At 45.0% G+C, this 12,908-nt stretch overlaps 1 protein-coding gene and 1 long non-coding RNA gene across 5 annotated transcripts in view; one reads left to right on the top strand and one right to left on the bottom strand.

Moving 5' to 3' along the window:
- Nucleotides 1-4,956, top strand: part of LOC132541926 (uncharacterized) — a 75,641-nt gene extending 70,685 nt beyond the window's left edge. For all 4 annotated transcript variants that reach the window (XR_009553038.1, XR_009553037.1, XR_009553039.1 and 1 more), the window contains one exon: nucleotides 4,658-4,956. This is a non-coding gene — a long non-coding RNA (uncharacterized LOC132541926). The remainder of the gene's footprint in view (nucleotides 1-4,657) is intronic.
- KRT35 (keratin 35) lies at nucleotides 4,603-8,811 on the bottom strand. Its single transcript, XM_007535495.2, has 7 exons — nucleotides 8,272-8,811; nucleotides 7,406-7,488; nucleotides 7,047-7,203; nucleotides 6,743-6,904; nucleotides 6,359-6,484; nucleotides 5,677-5,897; nucleotides 4,603-5,092 (listed from the first exon to the last, which is right to left on the bottom strand). Exons 1-7 carry the CDS (start codon nucleotides 8,740-8,742, stop codon nucleotides 4,945-4,947), a joined length of 1,368 nt encoding a protein of 455 aa, XP_007535557.1. The 5' UTR covers nucleotides 8,743-8,811; the 3' UTR covers nucleotides 4,603-4,944.
- Between the last annotated feature and the right edge of the window lie 4,097 nt (nucleotides 8,812-12,908).

Raw genomic sequence — 12,908 nt, 5'->3', positions numbered from 1 at the left:
AGGATCCCGGTTCGAGCCCCGGCTCCTCACCTGCAGGGAGTTCGCTTCACAAGTGGTGAAGCAGGTCTGCAGGTCTCTATCTTTCTCTCCCCCTGTCTTCCCCTCCTCTCTCAATTTATCTCTGTCCTTCCAGCAATAACAACAGTCAAAATGGCAACAACAGCAAGAGCAACAAAATGGAAAAATGGCATCCAGGAGCAGTGGATTCATAGTGCAGGGCTCTCAATTCTATTCCACTGGTCAATGCGTCTATTCATGTTTAGTACCAAGCAGTTTTAATGACAATGGCCCTATAATACAATTTGAGATCTGGGATGCCTCCAGTTCTGTTCTTTCTTCTCAAGATTGTTTTGGCAATTCTAGGTCTTCTCTGGTTCCAGATAAACATTTGTAGCATTTGTTCTATTCTCCTAAAAAATGTGGTTGGGATCTTGATGGGGATAGAATTAAATTTGTATATGGCTCTGGGTAGTATATTCATTTTGATGATGTTAATTCTTTCAACCTATGAACATGGAATATCTTTCCACTTCTTTGTGTCTTTTTCAATTTCTTTGAGTAGTGGCTTATAATTTTCAGTATACAAGTCTTTCACTTCTTTGGTTAGGTTCATTCCTGGATGTTTTATTGTTTTTGTTGTTATAGTAAAAGGAATTGATTTCTGGATTTCAACTTCTTCTAACTTAGTGTTTGCATAGAGGAATGCCACTGACTTTTGAATGTTAATTTTATTGCCTGATGATTTCCAAAAGCTTCTTGCTGGATTCCTTAGGTTTTTCTGTGTATAATATCATGCCATCTGCAAATAGGGAGGGTTTGACTTGTTCTCTTCCAATCTGTATTCCTTTAATTCCTTGCTCCTTCCTGATTACTATGGCAATAACTTCCAACACTATGTTGAATAGTAATGATGATAGTGGGCAGCCCTGTCTAGTACTTGATCTGAGGGGAAATGCTTCCATTTTTTCACCATTGAGTAGGATGTTGGCTGTCAGTTTCCTATATATAAACTTCACTATCTTGAGGAATTTTCCATCTATTCCCATTTTTTTGTAGTGTTTTGATTATAAAGGGTGTTGGATTTTGTCAAAGACTTTCTCTGCATCTATTGATATGACCATGTGGTTTTTGGTCTTGCTTTTATGTGGTGGATCACATTGATTTATAGGCACTTTTATTCATTAATCTTGTAAATATAGTATGGGAGTGTGTTTGTCTCATTTTTATATATGTCTAGAATTAGTGGTGATGGGCAAGAAAGGGGGATTCTATATTACCATAAATGTATTGCTTGATTAAATGTTTAGGTGGATGTGGTTTTTTTATGAATAGAGTGGTTCTAATACCACTGCTTTAAAATACAACAACTATAATTCTTCAATGTGATCAATGTTGTATGAAATAGCCACATTCAGGGACCAGAGATGTTACACATACCTCACATTTAGAAGACCCTGGGTTGAATCCCTAGCAGCCCCCTTACCTACAAGTGAAAATGAGCATATTGGTATGCACAATTTACAACCAAATACACCGACTTTATTTATTTGTTTGTTTTTTTGTTTAATTTTTAGAGAGAGGCAGAGAAAGTGCAAGAGACCACAGCACTGAAGCTTCCGTCAGTCCTGTAGGAGCCAAGCTTGAACCTGAATTGTGCACGTGGTAAAGCAATGTGCTATCCAAGTGAGATATTTCACCAGCCCTAAATACAAGAGTTTTAAACTAGCTCATCAGTATTTCAAATGATTCTAGATTAATTAACTTGAGTCTGTTTACTATCAAAGGTATAGCTGACAGTTCATTAGCTATTAAACTGTAGAAGTAATGTGAAAACCTGAACTAGCATGAATCATCCTCCCCAATTCTCTTTCCTTATATAACATAAAATGAAATTTTTTTTCTTAAAGTAGAAGAATGTTACCAGTAAATATTCCTCCCCTTTCTAATATCATATATTAACTTGTTTTCATAGAGTGGCTATTCAGAATTGGCAGGTTACCACATTCTGTTCAACTTAACCTTTACTTGCTTTTCTTTTTCTAGTGAAAGATCAGTTTAAAAAACATACTGATGCAGAGAACTCGATACAGTACTTGTATCTTTCAATCAGTGTAGCCTTTGCAATTATGTGTTTCCGCTGCTCAAGAAGTGGATCAGTACAGCTTATGTGCCATCTGTCCTTGACATCAGGGAGATTCTGAACTGAATATTCCACAACTTGGGGATGCTACTTTCTAATTTTTTTTTTACCATAGCACTGATCAACACTGGCTTATAGTTTTATTAGGAAGGGAGTGGGTGGCTTTGAACCTGGGACTTCGGAGCCTCAGGCAAGAGATTCTCTTTGCATAACAGTTATGCTATCTATAGCTGCCCCCTTCTTTTTTTTTTCTTCTCCTTTTCTTTTCTTCTTCTGATTTTATTTATTTATTTATTGGGGGTTAATTTTTTACAGTTGATAGTAAATACAATAGTTTGTACATGCATAAAACATTTCTCAGTTTTCCACACAATACAACCCCCAATGCAGTATTGATTCTCTCCCCCTCTCTGTCTTCCCCTCCTCTCTCCATTTCTCTCTGTCCTATCCAACAACAATGACATCAATAACAACAATAACTACAACAACAATAAAAAAACAAGGGCAACAAAAGGGAAAATAAACAAATTATTTAAATTTTTTTAATTTTTGATTCACATGGGCCTAAAATCTTAATCAAACTTGAATTTGTGAGTCATTTTGGAGGAAGTCTGTGTGCAGTGTTTTGACCTAATAACAATGAAAGGGGAAAGAGAACTATGATAAAGCAGGTAAAACGTAGAAACTTCCTTTGTATCCCAAGTGTGGCTTTTTCAATGGACCAAGCAGCAATGCAGTATTGATTTGACAGAGCTTCTACTCCAATGATTTCTGTCTCCAAATGGCTCCAAATTATTTCTCTACTGAAAAAGATAGCCAAACTCTGGAAAGTTTTTTTTTTAATGCACATGCATTTGTTTAGAAAGTGCTTTATTGTGGGGCTGGCATCACCCAAGTTCAAGTCTAACTCTCATGTATTGAAGGAAGCTTTCACTCTTTCTTCAACCCTATTCCTCTCTATATAGGATAGGATAGGATAGGATAGGATAGGATAGGATAGGATAGGATAGGATAGGATAGGATAGGATTATTGCAACAAAAAAAAAAGCCACCATCTGAATATTCAATGAGTGAAACTCACTTTTTTACATGTTGAGGGCCTTACCTGGATGTTATAACTTCTGTGTCTTTGTTTCTTCATTTCTCTATCTCACCCTTTCTGAAAATGTCAGTTAGAGCAATAAAGCCCAGGAGATGACAAAAAATAAAGTAAATTCACGTGCAAATGATGTAAATAATAACTAGAGGCAAGTCTACACAGGGTCTGGTTAGCTCCACCTTGGAAGAAGTTGAATAGGTTTGGAAGGGGCTTGTACCACAAAGAATTTTATGAGCAGGAAAATTGTGGATTATGTAAAACAGGCTCAGCAGGATGGAGCCCATGTACTCAGTACAGTTTCCACATACTGCTTCTGGCTGCAGCTCTCCCCTTCCCTAGCCCCATTCAATCTACTTTCCATCAGACTCAGAGAAGTCTTGTGCCTGCATGTTCACTTTGGCTGGTCTGGTTTATCTTGGACTTTGCTGTTTAGAAATGCAAAAAAAAAAAAAAAAAAAAAGCCTTGGAAATGCAACCCTGGGCATGGAAAAAGTAGACTCCTACCCTCAGAGCAATCCAGCTAGAACAGAGCCAACAATATCAACCTCAAATGCCCCACATGTGCTGTACAAAGTATCCCAGTGGGAAACAGAGAATGTTCTCCTCTTGGAAAGCATTGCTTGAACATTCTCTGTTTCCCACTGGGATTGAAGGAACTTGGTATTGAGAGAGGACATTTTGGACACAAATGAGACCCTTTAGGTCAAAGTGATGGGAGTTCCCTTTTCTGTGTAAAAAATGCTTTGATACCCAAAAACACTACATGTGCCATCAAATGGCAAAGACATGCAAGAACACAGCAAGTTTATTGAAGGTAATCTTCTGAATTCTGGGTGAAAGTCATAGATTGGGCTTATTGTGTCATTTCTTGCTTTTCATAGGGTGTGTGTTGTCAAAGGGACCTGATAAGGAGAAACTGCATAAAAAAGGCTTCAGTGAAAGTGGAGAGGTTGATACAAATACACTCTTGAAAGTTTCCTTTTAGAGTATGAGACTTCATATTGCTGTGCTTACACAGCCCAGGGGCTTAAGGCTGATCGGTTGCCTCAAATGTTTCATGTTATGCTGATCTCTGCTTAACCCATCCTCCTCTGGAACATCAGGGTGACCAGATAAACTAAAACAGGTAGTAGGAGAGGTCAGGTAATGCCTACCACCTGTTTGGAATCTTGGAGATGTTTCTTTCAAAGGAAAGAGGAATAAGTGGTTCCACGGGAGATTCTACCCCACCTCCTCCCTGAACAGGGCCATGGAGACCCTGTCATTTATACCCAGTGTCAAAGTTGGGCAAACATACCCCATTCATCTGTCCTAGAGACATACCTGTCCTCCCAGGAGAGACATGAACCAGTAGTACCAGAAGTTGAGGGCTAGTTATCAAGTGCCAGAGCAAATGAGCTTTATTTTTCTACCAACAGAAGCCATCGGTTGCATTTCAGAAGACACTGAAATCACATGCAGAAAGAAAACTCAACCCAGGATGCATCCTAGTACCCACTGAAATAGTGAGGAGCCTTCAGGGCTAGAACCTTCATGAGCAGCTTTGGGAAACTTAAAGGCATATGTATGGCAAGCCCTCTTATGGTCAAGCCCTGGACTAGCTTCTACCTAGAGAGCAAGGAACTGGGTTTTGAAGGTTAATGGTGGGTGAAGGCCAAGGTCAACACCTAGAAACAATAGCCTTGGCTTTCTTGGTCAGTTACTCTCAGAACCGGCCCCTTGGGCAGGGCACACAGGTAGGGCGAGGGCTGCAGGTGGTACGGGCTGCACCAGGACTGCAGGTGGCTGCAGGAAGACAGGGCAGGCATGACTTGGAGGGCAATTGGTCAGGGGTACATGGATGGCAAGGGAGCCTAGGAGAAAGAAAAAGATCCAATTACTCTGATTTTTCCCAGTTGATATTTTTAATAACTCAGATCACCTGGAAAATTACCAGGTCTTTCAGGGGCCAGGTGGTAGCACACCTGGGAACATAATACCGTATGCAAGGACCTGCGTTCGAGCCTCTGCTCCCCACCTCCAGGGGGGAACACTTCATGAGTGTCAAACCAGGTCTGCAGGTATCTCTCTTCCTCTCCCCCTCTCCATATCCCCTCCTCTCTCAATTTCTCTTTGTCTTGTGAAATAAAAATAGAAATAAATGGAAAAAATGGTCACTGGGAGGAGTGAATTTATGAAGCAGGCATCAAGCCCCAGTGATAATCCTTGTAGCAAAATAAATAAATAAATAAATAAATAAATAAATAACCAGGTCTTTTTCCCCTTGTTTTATCAGTGAGGAAACAGAGACCCAGAAAGTCACAAGATTAATTTGTAACAAAACAGGAACCCAGACCCAGGACACCTGCTGCCCAGTGCAGGACTCTTCCCTGGGCACCAGACTGCCTCCCCCAGAACTTTGTAGATTACACTCAGAAGATAAGAACATAGTACTCACTTGCAGTCCTCACTCTCCAGGAGGCCCCGGTATGTGTTGATCTCACACTCCAGCCGGGCACGCACATCCAGCAGCACCTGGTACTCCTGGTTCTGCCGCTCCAGGTCACTCCTGATCTCAGCCAGCTGTGACTCCACGTTGGTGATCATGCACTGTACCTGGGACAGCTGCGAACTGTAGCGGGCCTCAGTCTCTGTCAGCGTGTTCTCCAGAGAGTCTCTCTGTGTGGGCAAGAATCATGCATGGAAGTAGTTTAGCAGTCAGAGAAGAGCATAGATGCCCCTGATACACCTGGGTCTCAGTGAGGCCTCAGAATGCGAGAGGGGGAACTTGAAGAATTATATACTGTGTCAGGATAAACCATAATCAGACATCTCACCTGAGATGAGACCATTAGTGTCTCTAGCCTACTTGAATTAGAGAGCATCTCCTCTATTAAAGAGATCTCTGGGTGACTGGTCATTGTTCAGAACATGTCTGCCTACACACATCCCAGAGCCACATACCGCCAGTCTTTCCCACCATTGGAGCATTTGTGTGGAAGCTGAGCCCTTCCTCTTCTTTGCAGAGGAAAATCCCTGATGCTTTAGAACTTGAACCCCAGGGGCCTGCCTGTGCGATCAGAGCATGGAAACCAGCAAGGCTTATGCACAGCTGGTGTGACCACAGCATCCAGACTCACCATGCTCTGCTGGGCCTGCAGCTCAATCTCCAGGGCGTTGACTGTGCGTCTCAGCTCGATGATCTCTGCCTGGCAGGTCTGCAGCTGCTCAGAGCTGGACACCACCTGCTGGTTCAGCTCCTCAGTCTGCAACATACACGCATAGGAACTGAGCTAAAACACCAGCGCCTTGGCTTCTGCAAAGACTGCTGAGAACCATGAGCCAAAGAAGACCTTCCTGCTCTCTCAGTCATGCCACTCGTTTACACTGGACACTGAGGGGATGGCCAGCATGCACTGAGGTTGATGCAGAGTCAGGAGCCAGAGTCAGGTCTCCTGCTTCAGAGCCCCAAGGCCACTTTGACACACACCCTGAGTCTCTGCCATAATCTCTTCAGTACCTACCTGGGTGTTGAACCAGTCTTCAGCGTCCCGGCGGTTATTCTCCACCAAGGTCTCATATTGGCATCTCATCTCATCCAGAACACGGTTCAGGTCAACAGGCGGGGCAGCGTCCACCTCCACATTGAGCCGATCTCCAAGCTGGCAGCGCAGCGAGTTCACTTCCTATGGCACAGACCGAGGTCAGCCTCACTTGCTCAGAAGTCCATTCCTAGCAGTTTCACATGCTCACCTCCTCCATCTGCTCCCCCCAGTGCATTTCTTTGTCCTTTCTCACCTGCCCCCATGCCCATCTTCTCAGACTCACCTCCTCATGGTTCTTCTTGAGACACAGCAGCTCCTCCTTCAGGGATTCCACCTGGGCCTCCAGGTCAGACTTGCACAGGGTCAGATCATCCAGGATCCTGCGCAGACCATTCATGTCTGACTCCACCAGCTGCCGCATGGACAGCTCCATCTCATACCTGGCAGGAAGACAACAGGAGACCCGAAGCTGCAGGAGCTTCTGCTCTATATCCAAGTCAGCTCCCCTCACCACCATCTAATTCACTGGCCTAGTGATATCTCTCCTGCCCAGTGACCCAATATGGCCAAAACCCTGAGCCCAGGTCTCACTAGTGCCCATGCCTGCTAGCCTCCAACCAAAGGACAAGCAGATTGACTCACTTGGTCCTAAAGTCATCTGCGGCCAGCTTGGCATTGTCGATCTGCACCACCAGCCTGGCATTCTCAGACTTGCTGCACAGGGCCTGGGAATAAACAAGTGACTTAGGTGCAAAAAAGGACATTCTGCTGGTGGGATTTCCAAAGCTGGTGCCACTGGAAGGGAGAGTCTCCCATTCTAGGCAATGGCAGCTAGGGCTCTAGGAGTCTCATGGATAAGCTGCAAGGGTCAGACTGCAAACCACTAGGCAACAAACATGTCAGAGACAGGTCAGCAGTGAGAGGGAGACATGGAAATGCTCCAGTAAACAGCTGGCCTAGGGACACCTCATTGTGTCTCCCCCAGGCCTAAGGGAGACTCTGAACTAGTCATAACCATGAGAGCACTCTGATTCTCTATAGTGAGATGTGACTCCTCACAGGAGCCCTCGGGAATTTCCATGGGCTGTGGGCTGGGTAGAGAACTGCTTTTTCTCCACTGAGTTAGAGGAAACCTGCCCTACATCAACACATCAATTCCAAATTCCTCCTTGCCTTAAAAAATAGTAAATCAATGAAAACTCAAAGAGCTGAACTGCAGCAGCAGAGCTCACCCACTCTGTTAGTTCATGGAGCTTGTGTTTTCTGACTCCAGCAGCTACCACTGCACCACTTTGAGGGAATCACTTAACTAGTATGAGCTTCGGCACTCACATCTGTGCAGTGGGCTAGTGACACCTCCCTCATACAATTACAGAGAGCAGCAAATGAGGACACAGGTAGGAACCCAAAGTGCCTTTCAGGTGACCTCTGAAGGACCCCTAGTAGAGCAGAACTATCACTGGGCACACCAGACTCCCAGGCACTCAAAGTTGCTCTGATTCTCTCACCTTCTTCTGCAGCTCCTCGATGGTCCTGAAGTAGGACTGATAGTCAGGGCACAGGTAGGGCACCTGCTGCTCGCACCACTCCCGGATGCGGCTCTCCAGGCTGGCATTCTCCTGCTCCAGCTGGCGTACCTTCTCCAGGTAGCTGGCCAGCCGGTCATTCAGGACCTGCATGGTTTCCTTCTCACTGACAGTCAGGATGCCCTCCCCATACCAGCCCCCGCCCAAGCTGTAGCTGGTGGCAAGGCCCGCAGAAGGGAGGCAGAGAGCAGGGAGGCAACTGGCAGCCCTGCAGCTGCTCCTGCCCCAGCCTGCTGAGCAGGCAGAGAAGCTCCGGGCCCCACGGGAGAGACTTGGGAGCTTGCAGGAGCTGCTGGAGTACATGGCAGACACTCGAGAGGACCTGCCACCAGTCCCTCCCAGGCCCTTGAGAGAGCCTGAAGAGAAGCTGGCCTTCAGGCATTTGGAAGCCATGGCCTCAGCTGTGTAGGCACAGGTAACAGATCTCTATGACCAGACACCCCCAATGCAGAACAGCAGCTCCTACCCCGATTTATACCTCTGCTCCAGTGGGCGTTGGCCTTTACAAAGTGCTTTCTCCTCATTAAAGTTAATGCCACTTTCTATCAGAACCCACTCACTAACCTGTTATTTAGCTTCCTCGTGAACATTTCCTGGTCTCATAAAAAAGGAGCCCCGTTGGACTTGTGGGGAAGGCAAGACTCCCCTCCACCATCCCATGTAGCTTGGAAGACCAAAACTCTGTCAGTTCTTCAAAGGGCACTGTCATCTGAGCCAGTCCTCAATCTCTTCCTTAAGAAGTGTGGGAGTCATCACCATTCTGACTTTCTCCATCATTGTCTCCTTTTATGAGCCCCAGGGAGCAGAGAAAGCCTGAGCTGGGATCAGTGGGAGGGAAAGCCTGGTTGTCACAGAAAAGGAGGGGTCTCACACCCAAGGTGACACAGAAATCCTAGGACAATAGGAAATGCAGCAATGGTAACCAGCTGTCCTGGTTTCCCCAGCATTGTCCTTGTTCTGGGACTGAAATTCCTTAGAGCCCCTCAGTCCTGGGCAAAAAGGGCCAGTTGGTCACTCCACTACCCCAAAACTTTAGTAAGCACAACCCCACTCTTTCCTTTGCTGGGAAATTTGTTCTGGCTGTGCAGCCCCAGAACCTGAATGACTAGAGGTCAGCTAGCCAGGCGCCTGCCTACGGCCACACAGCACATGTGTAAGGTGTGTGTAAGGTGTGTCTTGAGCCCATTTTTAAAATGGAGACTTGGGCAGAGTGTAGATAGGCATAATGGTTATGCAAAGTGACTCTCATGCCTGAGGTTCCAAAGGCCCAGGTTCAATCCCCTGCATCACCATAAGCCAGAGCCGAACAGTGCTTTGGTTAAAAAAAAAAAAAAAAATGGAGACTGTCTGCTTATTCATAAGAGCAGTGCTCCCTGCACTAACTCGGGAAATCCTGGGATTCCTACATAGATATGATGAGCCTAGACCTCTAACAGATCCCTCTCTCGACCATCACTGGTCATCTCCATCAGTAACAGCACCACGAACCATCTTGTGAGTCTCTAAAGAACCTTGCCCTCAATGTGCAACAACAGTGGTAGGGACTGACCCACTCTCTGGAGGGAGGCTAGGTCAACATACTCTGCCACTTGAGCAGGACAGGTCCTGAAATGAGTGCAGACTAGAATGTTCCTAGCTATGACCACAGAATGTGAGCTCAGACCTACAGGGATGCAGATGTTACACAGGCTCCTGTATTGAATATGAATAAACATGGGCCCAGATCAGATCGATGGGGTTTATAGTTAACAGTAGTTATATACTTTTTCCCATATTTGGGAGCTACTCTCTTCCATGACCCAGCTTTCTAGTCCTATTTCCAACTCTGATACCATCTCCCCAGACAATACCTTTATCCCACCTGCATGTTAGTTATCAAGCTCAGGCAAAAATTAGTAAAGTCATGGGCCCTTTGGAATAAAATAGACTTCCTAAATAGAGGCCAAAATAGAGACCCCCAAATCTCATCTGTTCTGTTCCTATATTTAAGTTCCTAAAGAATTGGCTCTACTTTATATCTTAATGTTTTCAGCCACCAAGTTGCAAATGCTACCATGATGTCAACCTGACTTCACTGGATGGATGACCTCACCAGCATGTCCTGGAATCCCACCTCCCCAGAGCCCTGCCCCACTAGGGGGATATTTCTGGCTCAATCCTGGATCTGCCCATCTCCCCTGCTATTGGGAGATGGAGGTCAAGAGCAGCTCAGCGTGTCAAGGGCGACATGCGTACAGAGACAAATACGCAGTCAGTCCTGGGAAAAGCCTCGGAGGGCAGTTCGTTTATTGAGAGAGAAAATATATATGCCATAACTTGGGGAGAAGGTTTGGGGTATCCATTAACCCAAGCACAGAGCAAGATAATCCATAGTTACATTTTTATCAACAGGCTGTTTGATCCTAAGCTTTTACAATGTACATTTTTCCAGAGGTAAATTGCCGGCACTTGAGAGCACTAAGAGAGAGGGGAAAAGCTGAGCAATGTTTGCTGGAGTTTTAAAGTTAACAAAGTAATCCATAGCTTTTAATTAAAGAAGGAAAGGGGGTGGAGGTGGCATGTGTAGAAAGGCGCCCACGTCTGAGGGTCCTGCCCTCATAAATTCCAGAGACCAGAGAAAGCAGCCCTTCTCTTGACCTGAAGGGAGAGTTAGAGGTTAACCTGCTCGGATTTCATGGAAACAATAGCCTGGACTTTCCAGGACAGTGGGCCCATTCTCCAACAGAAGATATAAACAGGCTAGGAGTATGGATCAACCTGTCAATGCCCATGTTCAGTGGAGAAGCAATTACAGAAGCCAGACCTCCCACCTTCTGCACCCCATAATGACCCTGGATCCATACTCCCAGAGGGATAAAAAATAGGAAAGCTTCCAATGGAAGGGATGGGATTCAGAACTCTAGTGGTGGGAATTCTGTGGGATTGTGCCACTCTTATGCTATAGTCTTGTCAATCATTATTAAATCAATAAAAAAAAAAAAAGTAGGACATGGGCCCCTCAGAAAGCACAAAGAGCTTGGCCCTCAGAGTTTTACCTCTGCTCCAGGGTTGTCTGCACAGATACTCGGCAAATTTTGCATGCATTGTAGGGTTATTTTTCCAGCAAATCCAGCTTTCCAAAAGAGTGGGACCTGGAAGAGGGGCCAGGAGATGACAGGCCTCTCTGGATGGAGTCCTGGAGGAACTTGCAGCAATATCCGCATTCTGCCTGAGGCACAGAGATGTGTCTTAGCCTCCCATCAGGAGAACAGCTGTGTGCAAACTACCCTGAGTGGTACTTAGTACATGAACCTAAGTATATTGCTCCCTTCTCAAACCTGAGGGAGCATAAATTCAGGTTCAGTAAAAGATGGATGGATGAGTGGATGGATGCTTTGCCCATAGTCAGTTGTGCTAAATAGAGAATTAGAGGGGGCTGGGTGGTAGTGCAGCCAGTTAAGCACACATTGCACAAAGCAAAAGGACCAATGTAAGGATCCTGGTTCGACTCCTCGGCTCCCCACCTGCAGGGGAGTAACTTCACAGGTGGTGAAGCAGGTCTGCAGATGTCTGTCTTTCTCTCCTCCTCTCTGTCTTCCCCTCCTCTCTCAATTTCTCTCTGTCCTATATAACAACAATAACAATAACAACTATAACAAGGGCAACAAAATGGGGAAAATAGCCTCCAGGAGTAATGGACTTATAGTGCTGGCACTGAGCCCCAGTGATAACCCTGGAGGCAAAAACAAAAAAAAAAAAAATAGAGAAGTAAAGAAAGAATTTTAATTGGAAGGGACCAAAGAAAGAGGGAGAAAAAAATGGGAGGAAAGGCAGATTGGTTGGAGAACAGAGAATAGAGAAGGAAAGATGCTTCTAAATTCAGCATTATTATTCTTGCTCTTCCAGATGAGGAAACCAATGATCAAAGACAACAGTTGGAGTAGGCACCTCTATACAGGTGAACAGCACCTGCCCAGACTAACCAGCACCTCTGGCAGAGAACAAAATGTTCTCTGGGCCAAAAGTCAGTCTCTCAGAGGAACACAGAGTTCATAACTCAACTCAGAGCTAAAGGTATGGCTAAATATTCTGGATTTTTTTACATAATTTTATAAAACATGAAATATGTTTTAAAGTTATAAAATATCCTATAAATTGTTGTGGGGGCAGGTGGTGGTGCACCTGGCTGAGCACACATGTTACAATGCACAAGGAACTGGGTTCAAGCCCCCAGTCCCCATATGCAGGGAGTAAGCTTCTTGAGTGCTGAAGCAGTGCTGCAGGTGTCTGTCTGTCTTTCTCCCCTTTATCTCTCCCTTCCTCTCAATTTCTGACTATATCCAACAAGTAAAGATAATTTAAAAAATTTAAAAAATAAAAATAAATAAAATTGTTGTGCTCTGTTCCTACTCTTTCTTAGCATTCCTTTTTTATAATCACTGGGGGGAAAAATGCTTTGATTACAGAGATCTCCTCCTCATGATTCCCATTAAAAGTTACTATCTTTTGGGGCTGAGTGGTGGTGCACTTGGCTGAGCACATATGTTACAATGTGCAAGGACCCGGGTTCAAGCTCCTGG

This window comes from Erinaceus europaeus, chromosome 12 (genome assembly GCF_950295315.1).
Source record: "Erinaceus europaeus chromosome 12, mEriEur2.1, whole genome shotgun sequence".
In the NCBI taxonomy this organism is placed as follows: domain Eukaryota; kingdom Metazoa; phylum Chordata; class Mammalia; order Eulipotyphla; family Erinaceidae; genus Erinaceus; species Erinaceus europaeus.
The sequence above is the reverse complement of the archived record's forward strand: the minus strand, read 5'-3'. Positions and strand labels throughout refer to the sequence as shown.